Source organism: Elephas maximus, chromosome 22 (assembly GCF_024166365.1).
Source record: "Elephas maximus indicus isolate mEleMax1 chromosome 22, mEleMax1 primary haplotype, whole genome shotgun sequence".
NCBI lineage: Eukaryota > Metazoa > Chordata > Mammalia > Proboscidea > Elephantidae > Elephas > Elephas maximus.
In genome coordinates, this window is record NC_064840.1 from 15,723,660 (window position 1) to 15,738,552 (window position 14,893).

Consider the following 14,893-nt stretch of genomic DNA (forward strand, 5'->3'; position numbering starts at 1 on the left):
AACTATAAGAGACTAAATTATTTAGAAAGCAAATGAAATGTAAGGGCAGAAAGACTTGGTGTGGCACATCCCTCCCCCATTTTTTAAATCGATCAATTAACTGAGTAATAAATGAGAGGAAGCCTTGTTAGTTTCCATGTCTCTGGCTTCTCACTCTCAGAAATTACTTGTTCACTCATTCAGTCAACACATGCTTATTGAGTTCCTATCACATGCCAGGCACTGGGCATAAAGGCGCAAGGATACAATGGTGAGCAAAATTTCATGTCCAGAGCCAAAAATTAATCAAAGGACCACAGAAATTAAATGAAAATTGCTGTGATAACTTCTGGGAAGAGGAAGTATTTAGTCCTATAAGAACGTTTATTAGAAAAGATTTGAGTTTGGTAACAACTGAGCTAAAATTTGAAAAAAATTGGTAGGGGTTAACCAGTGGAAAAGGAGAAGGAAGACTGCTCCAGGGAGAGGAAACAGCACGTGCAAAGCTCTTAAGGTCAGGGAGGACACAAAGCAGCTGAAAGGCGGCCAGGATGGTCAGTGAGATGAGGTTGTACAGGCATACAGAACCAGCAGAGGTCTTACAGGCCAAGTGAAGGAGAAACAGGCTTATACATATGGGCTTATTACCATTTGTATTTCAAAAAGATGACTCTGACTGCTATGTGGAGAACAGAAGGAAGGAGGCAAAAGCAGATACCCAGAGACAGCTGGGAGGATATTCCAGTGGTCCAGGCAAGAGAGATGATAGCAGCTTAGACAAAGGTGGTGGTGACAAGACAGAGAGAAGGGGACAAATTCCAAAGATAGAAGGTAACCATGCAAATGTCACTCGTTTGAATTTCATGAAAAAGTATTCTTTATTTGTGATTGGAATGGTAAATAAACCACCTACATTTTCACAAGGATAAAACTTACCATTATCCCAGACCACATGGGTACAGGGAATAAGGTAGTGAATCAAAGGACTAAGTGGGGACTCTCAAGTGATGTTAATCTATGAGGAAAGTAAGAAGGCTACTTTTAGAGAAAATGTAATGTATTACTCTTTGTCCATACTGACATGCTTGACCTATATTTGGCTAACTACTTCTTTAGTTGAAATACCCCTTAATTGTTAACATCTATTTAATGTTTTGTGATACAGGTATCACCCACTATTTAGATTATTGTTGCATTTAGCTAAGCAGTCTTTTTAAGCCAATCAGCTTTCACCTTTCCTAGTCTACGAGTGAAATCTTAGAATCAATATGAGGAAGAGCTGTTTCCAAAATGGAGTAAGCTGGGTCACAACAGGAAGTCTGGTTGACTCTTCTCTTCATGCCATGCCTCGCTGGTAGGTTTGGTGCCAACCACTAGACTGCACACCCATATTCAATAATGATCAGAAAAATGTACTCCATAATCAAGAATAAATTCTTTCTGGACCAGCCATCGTTCTGTATAAGGGGACAAATTCCGAAGATAGAAGGTAACCATGCAAATGTCACTCATTTGAATTTCATGAAAAAGTATTCTTTATTTGCTATCAACAGTATTAGCTATCAACAGTAGGAATAATGGAGATTGTTTTGTCATTCCCAGGACAATAGCTTTATATCAACATCTACATATGCATGCTAGTTTAAATGGTCTGAACTGAGCTTTACTTCATAAGGAGTAATATTGACTCTGCACAGAAAGGTTTACTGAGGTTATCTCAGATTGGCTGTAGGCATGTTTTTCTTCATGAACATGTTGAAAGACGTGGAAGTTTAGGTCTGTGGTCTCTTGGGTTTATAAATCTGAGTATGATGAACCAAAAATAACCTTATGCCCGAGGACTAAGTGGGGACTCTCAAATGCTGTTCTGTGGGAGAATCTTTGAAAGATAGAGTTCACGCAATCTCCCAATACCTTAGTGTTACAAAAGCTCACAATGGCAGACACAGTCATAAAGTATGGCCTTTAGGGCATGAGTGAACACATGCAGTTACAAATTAGAAAGTATTCACAACTGAGGAAATTTCAAAATTTCTAAGCTATCCCTCTAATTCAGCAACATTCTTTTCCTATTACATAATAATTAGGGTCAAACCAATTAACTATGAGAAAATGGAGAGGAGGTGAACTTTCTTAATTGAGCTATTTCTCCCTACAGCCTGGCTTTTTAGACCTTATAGTGTCATAAATTCTTCCCAGTCAGCCAGTGTGGACAAAACATAATTTCCTGTCGGGCCCAACAATTCCCAAGGGCAATCAAATTTTTTTGAATATGGCTCACCTGGGCAGGGTAAACTATCCTGAGGCTCAGCCCAACCCACTTGTTTACCAATTGGAGAGGAGCCTGGCCAAGTCCCCTACTGTTAACCTACAAAAGAATTTGAGCTCAAACACATAATTTTATATACTAAAACAATCCCCATATTGAATTTTATTAAAGTTTAATACGCTTAGTCGTCTACAAATAAGAAATCCTAGGTCTTATGAGAAGGAAAGTCTATGGAACTGCAGGCAATTCACCTGTAAGAACTGGTAGAAGAAGAATTGAAGAAATTTGAACTTTCAGATCAAATTGCAGTCCCTCAGCTAAGATGAATCAATTGGTCCCAACCCACCTAGTGCAAAGGAGAATGAAGAGCACCAAAGACACAAGGAAAATATGAGCCCTAGAGACAGAAAGGGCCACATAAACCAGAGACTCCATCAGCCTGAGACCAGAAAAACTAGATGGTGCGCAGCTACCACCGACGACTGCCCTGACAGGGAACATGACTGAGTCCCTGATGGAGCGGGAGAAAAGTGGGATGCAGAACTCAACTTCTAGTGAAAAGACCAGACTTCATAGTCTGACTGAGATTGGAGGGACCCCAGAAAACATAGTCCCCAGACTCTCTGTTAGGCCAGAACTAAAACCATTCCTGAAGCCAAGTTTTCAGACATAAATTGGACTATAAGACATAAAATGATACTGGTGAGGAGTCTGCTTCTTAGCTCAAGTAGACACATGTGACTAAGTGGGCAACTCCTGTCTGGAGGTGAGATGAGAAGGCAGAGGGGAACAGGAACTGGTTGAATGGACACTGGAAACACAGGTGGAGAGGGGGAGTGTGCCGTCACATTATAGGGAGAGCAACTAGGGTCACATAACAATGTGTGTGTAAGTTTTTGTATGAGAAACTGACCGGAATTGTAAACTTTCATTTAAAGCACAATTAAAAAAAAAAAAAATTGCAGTCCGTCAGGAGGCCTCTCTAAGTCCACTGGTGGTCTTCAACCAAACACTTAAGACTCAATCATTCATTTTTCAAATATTCACGTGTACTGGGTGCACGGTTACAGTGGTGAGCAAAAATAGACATGGTCTGTGTTCTTGTGGCACTTACCAGCTAGTAGCATAAGTAGACTAAGTAGCTCAAATAATTATGAAAAAAAGTGTAATTAAAAACTCTAGTATTATGACACTAGAGGCACTGGTCTTGGTCAAGAGTCAGGAAGGGCTTCCTGGAGAACTGACACTTGAGAGAAGGGCCTAAGAAAGAGTCTTAACAATGAGCAAGAGCAGGAATTAACTAAGCAGAACTGTGGTTGGGGAGGGCCCGGGAGGGAGGAGAGCATTGTGGCAGCATGAGCAAAGACCCTGAAGAAGGCTGGAGCTCGATACATTTGAGGAACTGACAGGGCATCACTGTGGCTGGAGCAGTGAAGTGTGAGGGCGGGCTGATGTGAGGTGAGGCTGGAGGGCTAGGCTGACAGCAAACCATGTAGGGACTAGTAGGATTCTAAGTTATCCTAAGAGTGATGGGGAGCCAATGGATGATTTTAAGCAAGGGGTGACAGGACTAGATTTATGTTTTGAAAAGATCATTTTGGCTGAAGTAAAGAGAACAAGTGAAGTGCAGGAACAGTTTAGAATTAGATCAATGGTTCTTGATGAGTGGTCCCTGGATCAGAAGCATCAGCCTCACCTGGGAACTTGCTAGAAATGCCCATTTTCTAACTCTACCTCAGGCCCACTGAATCAGAAAATCTAGGGGTTTGGCTTCCCAATCTGTTTTAATAAGCACTTTAAGAAATTCTAATATAAAGTTTGGGAACCACTGGATTAGACACAACAACACAAGATGAGTTGATTTTAAGCTCCAACCATTCTAATGGCAATGTGGTGACTACAATACGGGTACTCTTACCTCTTTTATTTTTTCCTTACAAATCTTATACTGCTTCTTCTGACTTTCTAAGAAAGTTGTCAAGTCTTTCTTCTGCTGGGCCAAGATCTGTTGCTGGAACTTCTTCTCATCTGCTGCAGCTACCTTTGCCTGATAAAATAATGTATACGATCCAGGCTGAATCTATTCATTCCACAAGATTTGGCTGGTAAGATTTTCCAAAGCATTTAAAACAGAGCCCATAAGTGCTAAATCATGTAATAATTTTTGAATGAATAATTAAAAAAAAAAAAAAGACATGTCTGTCCTGATTCTCTTGTACCTGACATGAAAAAGAATAATACTGAACTTTTTTTTACCATTGAAAAATACATTTCTAACTATGGGAAAAATATGAGGTACCATAAACATCTGTATTGAACATAAAAAATATGTGGATGAAATGAGAACTGAGGATTAAAATAAAGAATTTTTATTATATTGTTGGTAGCCCAAGGATTAAATTATAAAAATGGATAAATAACCATGACTGGCCAGTTTTATTCAAAGAATCAAACTCTAACCGATCAATTATTCTAACCATCAGATTTCCCAGTGGGTCTCCAGTACAATCGACAAAGCTAATGACATTTTATTTTCTTGGGTACCTGCTGCAATCCACAATAGTTAGACACCATGACATTTTTGGGACTCTTAAATGGATAAAACAAGGTAATCCAATAAATATTAGCTCCTAAAACTGACCAAATCTAAATTTCAGGAAACTATTAGATGAAACACGTATGTAGGACAACTGACATAAGGGACAAAGAGGAAGTTATGCTTCATGGTTCCTTTTATGTATCTTTTTGGCTTTAGCTTCCATTACCAACCAAACAATTATCTCTCCACATTTACCAAGTCAAATTCCCAAAAAGGATCTCAACACCATCCCTGTTTAGGCAGAGGTTTTCAGGCCAGAATGCCCCATAGGTTGATGGCTGTTGAAGGGAATGTTTCTTCCATGATTCTGATGTTTCCTTCCACGTGGTGGGGGAGAGCTTAATTACTGAAACACCCCTGGCACCCCGTCCGCAGTTGTTTCAGCCCCAGGGAGCACACGTGTACTTCTGCTTTTCCATACCGTGTAAGTCTCATGGGGAGTGGCGAGGAAGGGACTTAGTTATAACACTACCAGTGGCTGGGTAGGCAAGTCTGTTTAATTTCGTTCAGTATTATTAGGCCTGCCTTCCTGCAGACACAAATCATTTTGCCAATCTAACACTTACCAGTAATAAAGGTGATATTTTGACTCTCTATATCCCTTACTCTTTTGTTCTATTTTAAAAATTAGTTTAGAACCTGGGTGGAGGAAAGAGATTTTCCCTAGAAACCCCAACAATGGCCAGGTGCTAGTCCAATCAGCTGAAGGCAGGGACTATGATCACTGAAAGAGACTATTTGTAGAGCACTTTCCTTTTTTTTTTCGTACCCTGACCCTCATCAAATGTCTGATGCTCAAAATATTTTTGAATGGACAAGAAAGTAACTTACATCTTTAGTTACCATTTTAGCTTTTAATGACAATTTTAAGTAAATCCATAAAACCTAGAATGCTCCACCCTGCCCCCAAACCAATAATGTGTCTCCATCACCAAAAGGCATGCCGCTCCTGCCTCTTGCTAACATTCTGTCACGGGCCGGAACAGGCTTGCTTGGTTGTGGCAAAAAGGCACGTGTGCATATACTGACCTCTTTTTCTATGATAGCCACTTGCTTCTTGGCCAGCTTCTCCAGCTCGATGGACGAGTTGTTGGCATGCGTCTCCACCTCCTTCTGTAGCTTGAGGCGGTGCTCGTCCATCTCAGCCTTCAGCTTGTTCTCCAGGGCGATCAGCTGCTTCTGGTGCTGGCGCCGCATCCGCTTATAACCTGACATCTGTTCCCGCAACTCGTTCTCCTGCTCATGCTCATGGATCTGCCGTGTAACCTGGATTTGGTAGGGGAACAGAACTCAGGTGACCAGACTCACAGGACACAAACTTTCAGGCAGGGTAGAAGAACCTAAAGAATAGGTGCAGTTCTTCATGCCCTCTAGCACAATTTTATTTATCATCATCACCCTCAAATTACCTACTATGTACTGAACACTCACCTGTACCAGGCACTGTGCTGGGTGCTCTTTATGTATTTTATCCTAAGCCTCAAAACCACCTCATTCACTCATTTGTTTTAGTCATTCATGAGATAGGTGTTTCTACCCGTTTTATAGATGAAGCCGAGACTTGAAATTAATTTATTCATTCAACTTTGGAACTCAACTTTGGCACAGTTGACATGGGACTGGATAATTCTTTGTTGTGAGGAGCTGCTCTGTGCATTTTAAGACGTTTCGTTGCATTCCTGGTCTCTATCCACTAGATGCCAGTAGCACCTCCCAAGTCATGAAATAGAAAATGTCCCCAGACATTGCCAAACGTTCCCTGGTGAGGGGGGCAAAATTGTCCCCGGTTGAGGACCACTGCATTGTATCATACTGCCGTTTATTTTATTTTTTAAAAGGATCACGTCTCTAACAGTCGGTTGTCGTTAGCTGCCGTCAAGTCGATTCCAACTCTGGAGAGCCCGTGTGTGCAGAGTAGAACTATTCCACAGGGTTTTCAAGGATGGGACCTTTCCGAAGCAGGTCACCAAGCCTGTCTTCTAAGGCACCTCTGGGTGGGTTCAAGCTGCCAACCTTTCGGCTAGTAGTTGAGTGCTTAACCATTTGTGCTATCCCGGGACTCGTGCAGTCATAGGAACTCTGAATACCCTTTCAAAATAGTCTGAATGTGATTTACCGTCTATTTTTAATATCAGTTGAGATAGAGAACTCTGTACTTTTAAATCAGCTGTCTCGCCCCTCCGCTCCCCTACAAAAGAGATAGTAACAACTTAAAATACGTTTACTTGGCCTCCTAAAGAGGAAAAAGGGTTTTCATGATTTTTTGATGGCTAGTTTTCTTTTTTTAGTAATTTTTCGTTAACTCATTCTCAAAGAAATAAATATCCAACAAATTGAAGAATGAAAAGGTAAATTGTGGCAGCTTTTTTTCTTTGTATTAAAACTTTTTTGATTTTTCCAGTTATTCCTTCAATCTATAATCCCTCTTTATCATCCTGGTGGGGCCCTGGTGGCGCAGTGGTTAAGAGCTCAGGCTGCTAACCAAAAGGTCAGCACTTTGAATTCACCAGCCACTCCTTGGAAAGCCTATGAGGCAGTTCTGCTCTGTCCTATAGGTTCGTTGTGAGTCGGCATTGACTTGACGGCAATGGGTTTGGTTTGGTTTTTTATCTTCCTGTTAGATTTTCCAGGCACTTCCTTCTCATGTTTTCTATTTTAGAAAAAAAGTATAATGGCAAAATACAACCTTTTTTTTCCCACTAAGTAATTTAGTCACTCCTGTCTAGTATAAGCCACTTTTTTTTTACTGTACTTTAGATGAAGGTTTACAGAACTAGATTCTCATTTAACAGTTAGTACACATTGTTTTATGACATTGGTTAACAAACCCAGGACATGTCAACACGCTCCCTTCTTAAACTTGGGTTCCCCATTACCAGCTTTCCTGTCCCTTCCTCCCTTCTAGTCTTTGTCCCTGGGCTGGTCTGCCCCTTTAGTCTCGCTTTGTCTTATGGGCCTGTCTAATGTTTGGCCGAAGGGTGAACCTCAGGAGTGACTTCATTACTGAGCTGAAATGATATCCAGGGGCCATACTCTCAGGATTTCTCCAGTCTCTGTCAAGCCAGTAAGTCTGGTCTTTTTTGTGAGTTAGAATTTTGTTCTACATATTTCTCCAGCTTTGCCTGGGACCCTCTATTGTGATCCTTGTCAGAGCAGTCGGTGGTGGTAGCTGGGTACCATCTAGTTGTTCTGGACTCAGTCTGGTGGAGGCTGTGGTAGTTGTGGTCTATTAGTCCTTCTGACTAATCTTTCCCTTGTGTCTTTGGTTTTCTTCATTCTCCCTTGCTCCTGAAGGGGTAAGACCAGTGGAGTATCTTAGACAGCCACTCACAGGGTTTTGAGACCCCAGACACTACTCACCAAAGTAGGTAGAAAGTACAGCATATAGAGCATATTCTCTATAAAATATGTTACGCCAATTGAGCTAGATGGTCCCCACCGCCCTCAGCCCAGTAATTTGGTCCCTCAGGGAGTTTGGATTTGTCAATGGAGCTTCCGTGACCTTGCCTTGTACATGCTGAGCTGGCTTTAATATAAGTCACTTTTCCCTAACAAACTCCCGAACAAGTTTTACTGGAAAATTTCATGCTGCTATTAATTCCTTCTACTATCTTCAGTTTATGGGTCAAAGTGCATTTTGTACAAACAATAATTTGTTTCTCTGCTCTTTTTAGAAGGTGGTCCTGTATACTAGACTGAGTCCTCACTATCAGGAAAGTGCTGTCCTGTAACTGGATAGTATTATCAAAGTACACCACTAAACATTAGCCAAACTTTGAAACCTTTCCAGCTGAAACTAACACTAGGTTTCATATTCATTTCTTTTTTTCTAAAGGACAATCCTCTTTTAAAGGATAATGAATAAGACCAGAAGATATTTCAAGGCTAAAAAAGGATAGCATCACCAAAAAGGCACCTTAACACTAAAGAAAACCAATAATCTATTTTGTCATAACAATAATGTGTTATTTTTAAAAAACAGATTCATTTCCTGATAAAAGGAGGGAAAGAAGTATAGTTTGAAAGGCATGTGTTAAGTTTCACTTCCTCATGCCTATGTGTCTTCCTGAAGTTCAACTTTAGTGGAAAAACAAATCCAATCAACAGAAAGGATACCATTTAATCCTTTCTGCATTCACTTGTCTTTAAGACAAACATGGAAGTAAAGTGTCTGTTCTAGGGTAATGAATTTGTGATATGTTTTATCCAGAAGCTCGTTTTTTCTTATTTTAGCATTCCTTCATTAGCCAGATTACCAAAGCTGGGGCACGGCACACTATGAAGCTATGATGACACACTTATCATCAGAATGGTTGACTGGCTTGTAGCCAGTAAAATAGTCTCAGGATGGCCATTTCCCTAAACCAGGAGGCCTAAAGATAAAAATGAAAGGAGTAGTGTCAAGAACGTTTTTTATCTTAATTGGGGGGTGGGTCCCTGCAAAGAGGGTGGACCTACTGCATACCAGAGTATACCTGGTACAGGTAGGTATGTGGCAAAGACAAATTACAGTACAAAGCTTCACATGCTGCACTGTAGTGCTAGCCAGCTACTTGAGAAATACATCACTGCATTCCAGGAGAGCCATCTTGCCTTTGAATGTTTCCCATAATTTGGATAATCCCCTTCTTAAATGCCTAATCGACTCGATGGCACTGGGTTTTTTTTTGGGTTTTTAAATGCCTAATATCACCTTCCATTTGTCACAACCAAACTTTCTAAGTTTCAAAGTGAATGTCTTTTTAGGTGCATATAGAAATACTCTCCTGAGTTTTATACTACCATGCTCAAGCTAGAGTGATAAATTTAAGTATTACCAGATACCTCATTTGCAAAGACTAACATGTAAATGAGCTCTGGTGGTGCAGAGGTTAAAGCCACTGACTGTGGACCGAAAGGTCGGTGGCTCGAAACCACTGGCAGCTCTGCAGGAGAAAGATACTGGTGGGTCTGGGAGAGAAAGTTGTGGCAGTCTGCTTTTGTAGAGATTTACAGCCTTGGAAACCCTATGGGGTCACTAGGAGTCGGAATGGACTCAATGGCAGTGGGTTTTAACATAAAAAAAAAAAAAAAATTATAGTTGTGTATGCCTGTATGTTTTATATTTACACTGTGTGTTTTAAGAATATGCTGTTTGGTCAACGAAATAATAATAGCCCATAATTTATTATGTTTTATAATTTATCTCTTTAATCTTTATAAATACTGGGATTTGAACCAAGGTCTGAATTGTCTGAGAAAATTCACATCACCAAGGCAAAAAAGAGTGGTTATGTTATGCAGTCATGGAGGTAATCAACACCCAAGAGAGTCAAAGCTGGAAAGAGTGGTGAGTCAAAATTATAACTGAAGAAGTCTATGAATGGGAGAGAGTTATAAAAATGTAGTGAGTGTAGTTTTTACAATGGTAGCCTCAAAAACGTGGGCCAACTAAAAGTAGGTGGTACCATCTTTCCACACCCAGCAGGTAGCTTGAAGACAAACCTCACTCCATCCCTTACTATCGAACTGACCTTGGGGAAATTCATCTCTTGTGAATCTGTTTCTTCATATGTCAGGAGGAACTACCAATGTGTTCCTCAGGATGGGAGGACTGGATAAGATAACAGCGTGAAAGTGTCTAGCAAGGGGCCTGACATGTAGGAAATGTTCTGTACCTGCTGATTTCCTTCTTTCTCCTGCCAGGCTCTGAGCAGCAATATGTCTCTTTTCCCCTTCAGATGTGACTGGACGACAGTGGGTTTGGTTTTTGGTGGTAAGGGATATAGATCAAAAAAAGTGGCTCTAAGAAAAAGGGCAAGTTTAACAATAAAACTGTATCTGTATCTAGGTGGTAGATTTTAAGGTAAATATGTATAATTTCTGAAGCTGAATTATTACTCATTTCATATACCTGGGAAAATTTATAAAAAATACTGAGCCATGAAGGAGCATACTTTTTTTTCCAGAAAGTCTCTACAGCTGTTCCATAAAACCACCTATTTAATTCCAGCCAACTTTGGCTGTGAAACAAATCAGTTCATCCAAAGTGTACTGTGTGCTTACAAAGCACTGTACTAAAAGGCTAATAAGCAACTTACTGAACATAAAACAGGAGAAGGGCGGCTGATAATGTTACCCTCTTAAAAGATCAAAGCCAACTCACAAGATTAATTATGTGTAAGAATCAAAACAATGCCTGTGGAAAAAAGCGGCCACCTCAGCACTTAGAACAAATAAAATTCCTACCAAGTTCTTAAAAAGAATACAGTGAGTCACATTTTGGCATTCGAAATTTGACATTCCACTCTTTAAGAACACCTAGGGGAAAAAAACGTTTTAAGTTCTTACGAAAAGTAATGACTGATAGGAGGTAACTTTGCCTTGTAACTGAAAATGGTACGTGAAGAACTTTGAAATGTGTACTTGTACATCCAAATTCTCATGTGATATCAGACTGAAGAGACTTCATTCGTTCAGTCATTCATTCATCCAACTTGTGTTTACTGAGGGGCTTCGGTCATGTGGGTTGGGCATGTAGACTGGGCAGCAAAAGTGAAAAATGACATAGCAATGGTCTTGGTGATTAAGAAGCCAAGGCTGAGAGAAGGTATACAATATTCTGGTAAGTATCCTCCGGGACACCATCCAGAAAGAGAACACATTTTTCAGTATTTAGAAACAGAACGGCAGCCACTCATGAGAGGTGAAACAGTAGCATTTCCTGATGAGGCTTGAATATTTTTATTCTTGTCTGTCAAACTCATTCAGGTATCCAGTTTCACCATTAGCTGAAAAATCAGGTTGCATTTTTGAAACATCCAAATGAAGACTCTCTCTTTATATGAGCTTTTTTACTGAATCTGGTAAAACCAAATAAAACATTCTACCTTTGCATGGACAGAATAATGATTTTTTTTTTCCAATGCACTGGGGTCTCCAAAGTAGGAGTTCCTCTCTCGTGCCGGTCTCCCTAATGTGTGTTCTCACCTAAATCCACCTGTGTGCCGAGACCACCACGTTCCACTGAGAATTCCTTCATAGACCCAAAGGCTGAGCTGGCCAACAGATAAAGCCTTGGGTGCTCTTTATGTTAAATTCGACTATGGAACCTGCCAGTGACCCAGGACATTATGAAATTTTAAGAAGTGACAACAATGTAGCAACAGCTGTAACACTGTCATAGGTCACTAATCTCATTAAAATATTAGGATCTCCATTCACTAATAACAAAAACCCAGGGAAGGCACATCTCAGAGGCCCAAGAGGTCAGATGAGTAATTCTAAAATACTATCAAGAACTCCTTTCCCCAGATAACTAATTTGCCCAATAAAAACATTCTGAAAGACAAAGAAAAAGGGTAAAAAAAAAAAAAAAGATTCCAGGAAATACCTTTCCATTTCCTACCTTTACAATAAAGTCTGCCCTTAAAACATTATCATAAAAAGAAATGATGGCTCTAAAGTTTCCTCATAGTTTCCTCTATCATCAAGGCTCACTGTCCTTCCTTTTTCTTCGGTACAAATGCACTTGTGTGGCAGTGCATAGTAACACAAGGACAATTTCAGTTTTAAGGTGCCAAAATAATAAAAACATCTAGCAGGAAAAGCCTGTCGACCCTGGGCTTCACATTCTTGTCAATACCTCATTTAAAAGCACAATGTAGAAAGAAATGTTAAGGGGGAAAAATAGGGCTAGGCTTCTTGAAGGCTTATGTGGAAGAGGCAGGCTCATAAAACAATTCTGGGGAACAATAATATTTGTCATCAGCTTGCAAGTCCGTTTTAGATATAGACTCATCACTTATTTACCTAGTAACTGAATAATTTCTAAATTCTTCCTCCTCCTTTTGTTGTTCATTTTGAATTACTCTGTGGTTTGTTAGCATCCCTGCTAAAAATTTGTAAAGAAAGAATAAAACCAAAATAATAAATCAATATAGTATTCCTGCCATCTATGAGATGTGAAGGCAGGTTTCAACAATGACTTGTTTATTCATTATACCAGACCTTCGATTTCCCATGATCTTGCCCTTACTTTTATATCATTTAAGTAATTTTGGTTGTTTTCATTTGGACTGGGATCTGTAAAATAATAAGATTCATAATATATTTTTTAAAATTACATGATTGTCTATCATATTCCAGTGTTCTTACTACAGATTCCTATTGGAATTAGCCTTTAAAATAACATAGTGGGTAGTAGAACGAGTACTTGATAATGTACATTTAAATACTCATACCAACAGATTGTCCGAAACCGGGACATGGAATTCCACAAATACTACAATCACTTTTTCCTTCCATTAATTTTTTTTTTCTCCCTAAAGACCACTAGATACGAATACCACTGACCTCTGATAAACTTCCATCAATCCCACCACGACTCCCAAAGCATTACATCTGGAGAAAGCGCTCCATGTAAAAAAGTCATTCTGTGGCTAAAGCAACAGTCTCTCAGTTGCTCTGTTTTTAACTTAACGTGAGGGTAGAGGCCCTTCAGCAAATCAAAACTCCATCAGGGACTGATCCCAGCTATTATCTGGAGTCACTGTGAAGCCTGTAGGATTGAGAGCGGTTCCTGAGGACTTTGTCCACATCCCTGAGGTGGCCTAGTAGGGAAGCCGCTTTCATTGTGAACAGAGAGGAAGACAGTGATGGCTGACGTGCTCACAGAGTAGCCTGGGTGAGCCCACATGTGAGCGTGGGAACATCCTGACATGGCAGTAGTAATATCTTATTGGGAGGTAAGAGAGGTCATGAATATATGATGTGGGAATGAGGGTGTGGCAAGTGAGAAAAGAAGAGAGCCTGACCCAAAGGGGGAAATCCACTTGGCATAATGTCTGCATCAGATGCCAGATCTGCTCATGGTGCTGGGCTTCTCAGTGCCTGTTCATGATTTCTCCTCTCATTTCAACATGAACAGTTTGGGTAAAGGTACAAGTCTCACAAGAGTCTGTGGTAAGTAATAATAAATAGTTCTCTAAAATACCGTATTTTTTCTTATTGTCAAATATCATGGCATGAAGATGATTATGATTTCATAATTTCATGCTGCTTTATTTAGACTCAAAAGCATTTTTTTCTTCTTTTGGTGCTTAACGATCATTAGCAGATACATAGTGGACATTTTAAGATCTCCATTATACAGGCTACCATTTCTTTACAATTAAAAATTGCCTATTGAGATTACAAGAAACTTCTATATAAAGGAGCTTACCTATGGGCTTATTTATAAGCAGGCTATCTTAAATTGCTTGCTTTTAGACAGCAGCATACTACAGCAGTATGTGGGTACTTTAACTTCCATTTTCCCTGCCTTTGGGTTTTTGAAAATTATCATCCATTACCAATTTCAAAGATAATCAAAGCTACTAAAAGACTTGAGAAATGCGAGTGGAAATCAGGTTTAAAAAAATAGGACAAGAGAAACGATCATTTCTGGGTCGGCCTTGGATGATGTCATCATAGGTTCTAAATGTAATAGCCGAGCAGGGTACGCTAACTCTTCTTGCCCATGTGACCTCTAACATCAATTTGGGCAAAACAACTAATATTTCAATCATTTTTTAGGCTAGGAAGCAAGATTCAGAAGCAAAAGATGAAAGAGAGTTTAGAGTGCCAAGGATGGGAGGATGTGAGTGTGTATGTGTGTGTGAGTGTGGGAGCGCGCACGCGCACGCGTGGGGGGCCAAGGGGAGGAGGCATGAAAACTAACTCTTCCAGCACACACCCCTTTTGCTACTACAAGGGCATCCAGCAATCACATTTGCAATAGTAAAAATGCTGAAGAATCCTACAGTCTCTGTCCTTCCACAACCATCCCAATCCTCTCCTACAAAGCCCTTCTGGCTCTATCAGTGCCAGGAAATCCTTCAGGGGTTAAATGGGGAAGTACAGCCACTACCATTGTTGCAATAAATAAATGAATGAACCAGAACGAACCAGCAATCCATCCCTGGGAAGCAAGTATCTTATTTTCTACAATTATATACGTTAGCCAGCAACCATATATTTTTTTAAATTATGTTTTCTCTTTTGATGTGTGTGTATACATTACACAC

The 14,893-nt window shown here is 40.0% G+C and overlaps 1 protein-coding gene across 5 annotated transcripts in view; it reads right to left on the reverse strand.

The window, feature by feature from the left end:
- The window catches only part of TAOK3 (TAO kinase 3), a 178,686-nt gene that overhangs the window by 19,390 nt on the left and 144,403 nt on the right, over nt 1-14,893 (reverse strand). For all 5 annotated transcript variants that reach the window (XM_049865543.1, XM_049865548.1, XM_049865545.1 and 2 more), the window contains 2 exons: nt 5,877-6,113; nt 4,167-4,295 (listed from right to left, as the gene is read on the reverse strand). In XM_049865543.1, coding sequence (XP_049721500.1) covers nt 4,167-4,295; nt 5,877-6,113 — 366 coding nt within the window. The remainder of the gene's footprint in view (nt 1-4,166; nt 4,296-5,876; nt 6,114-14,893) is intronic.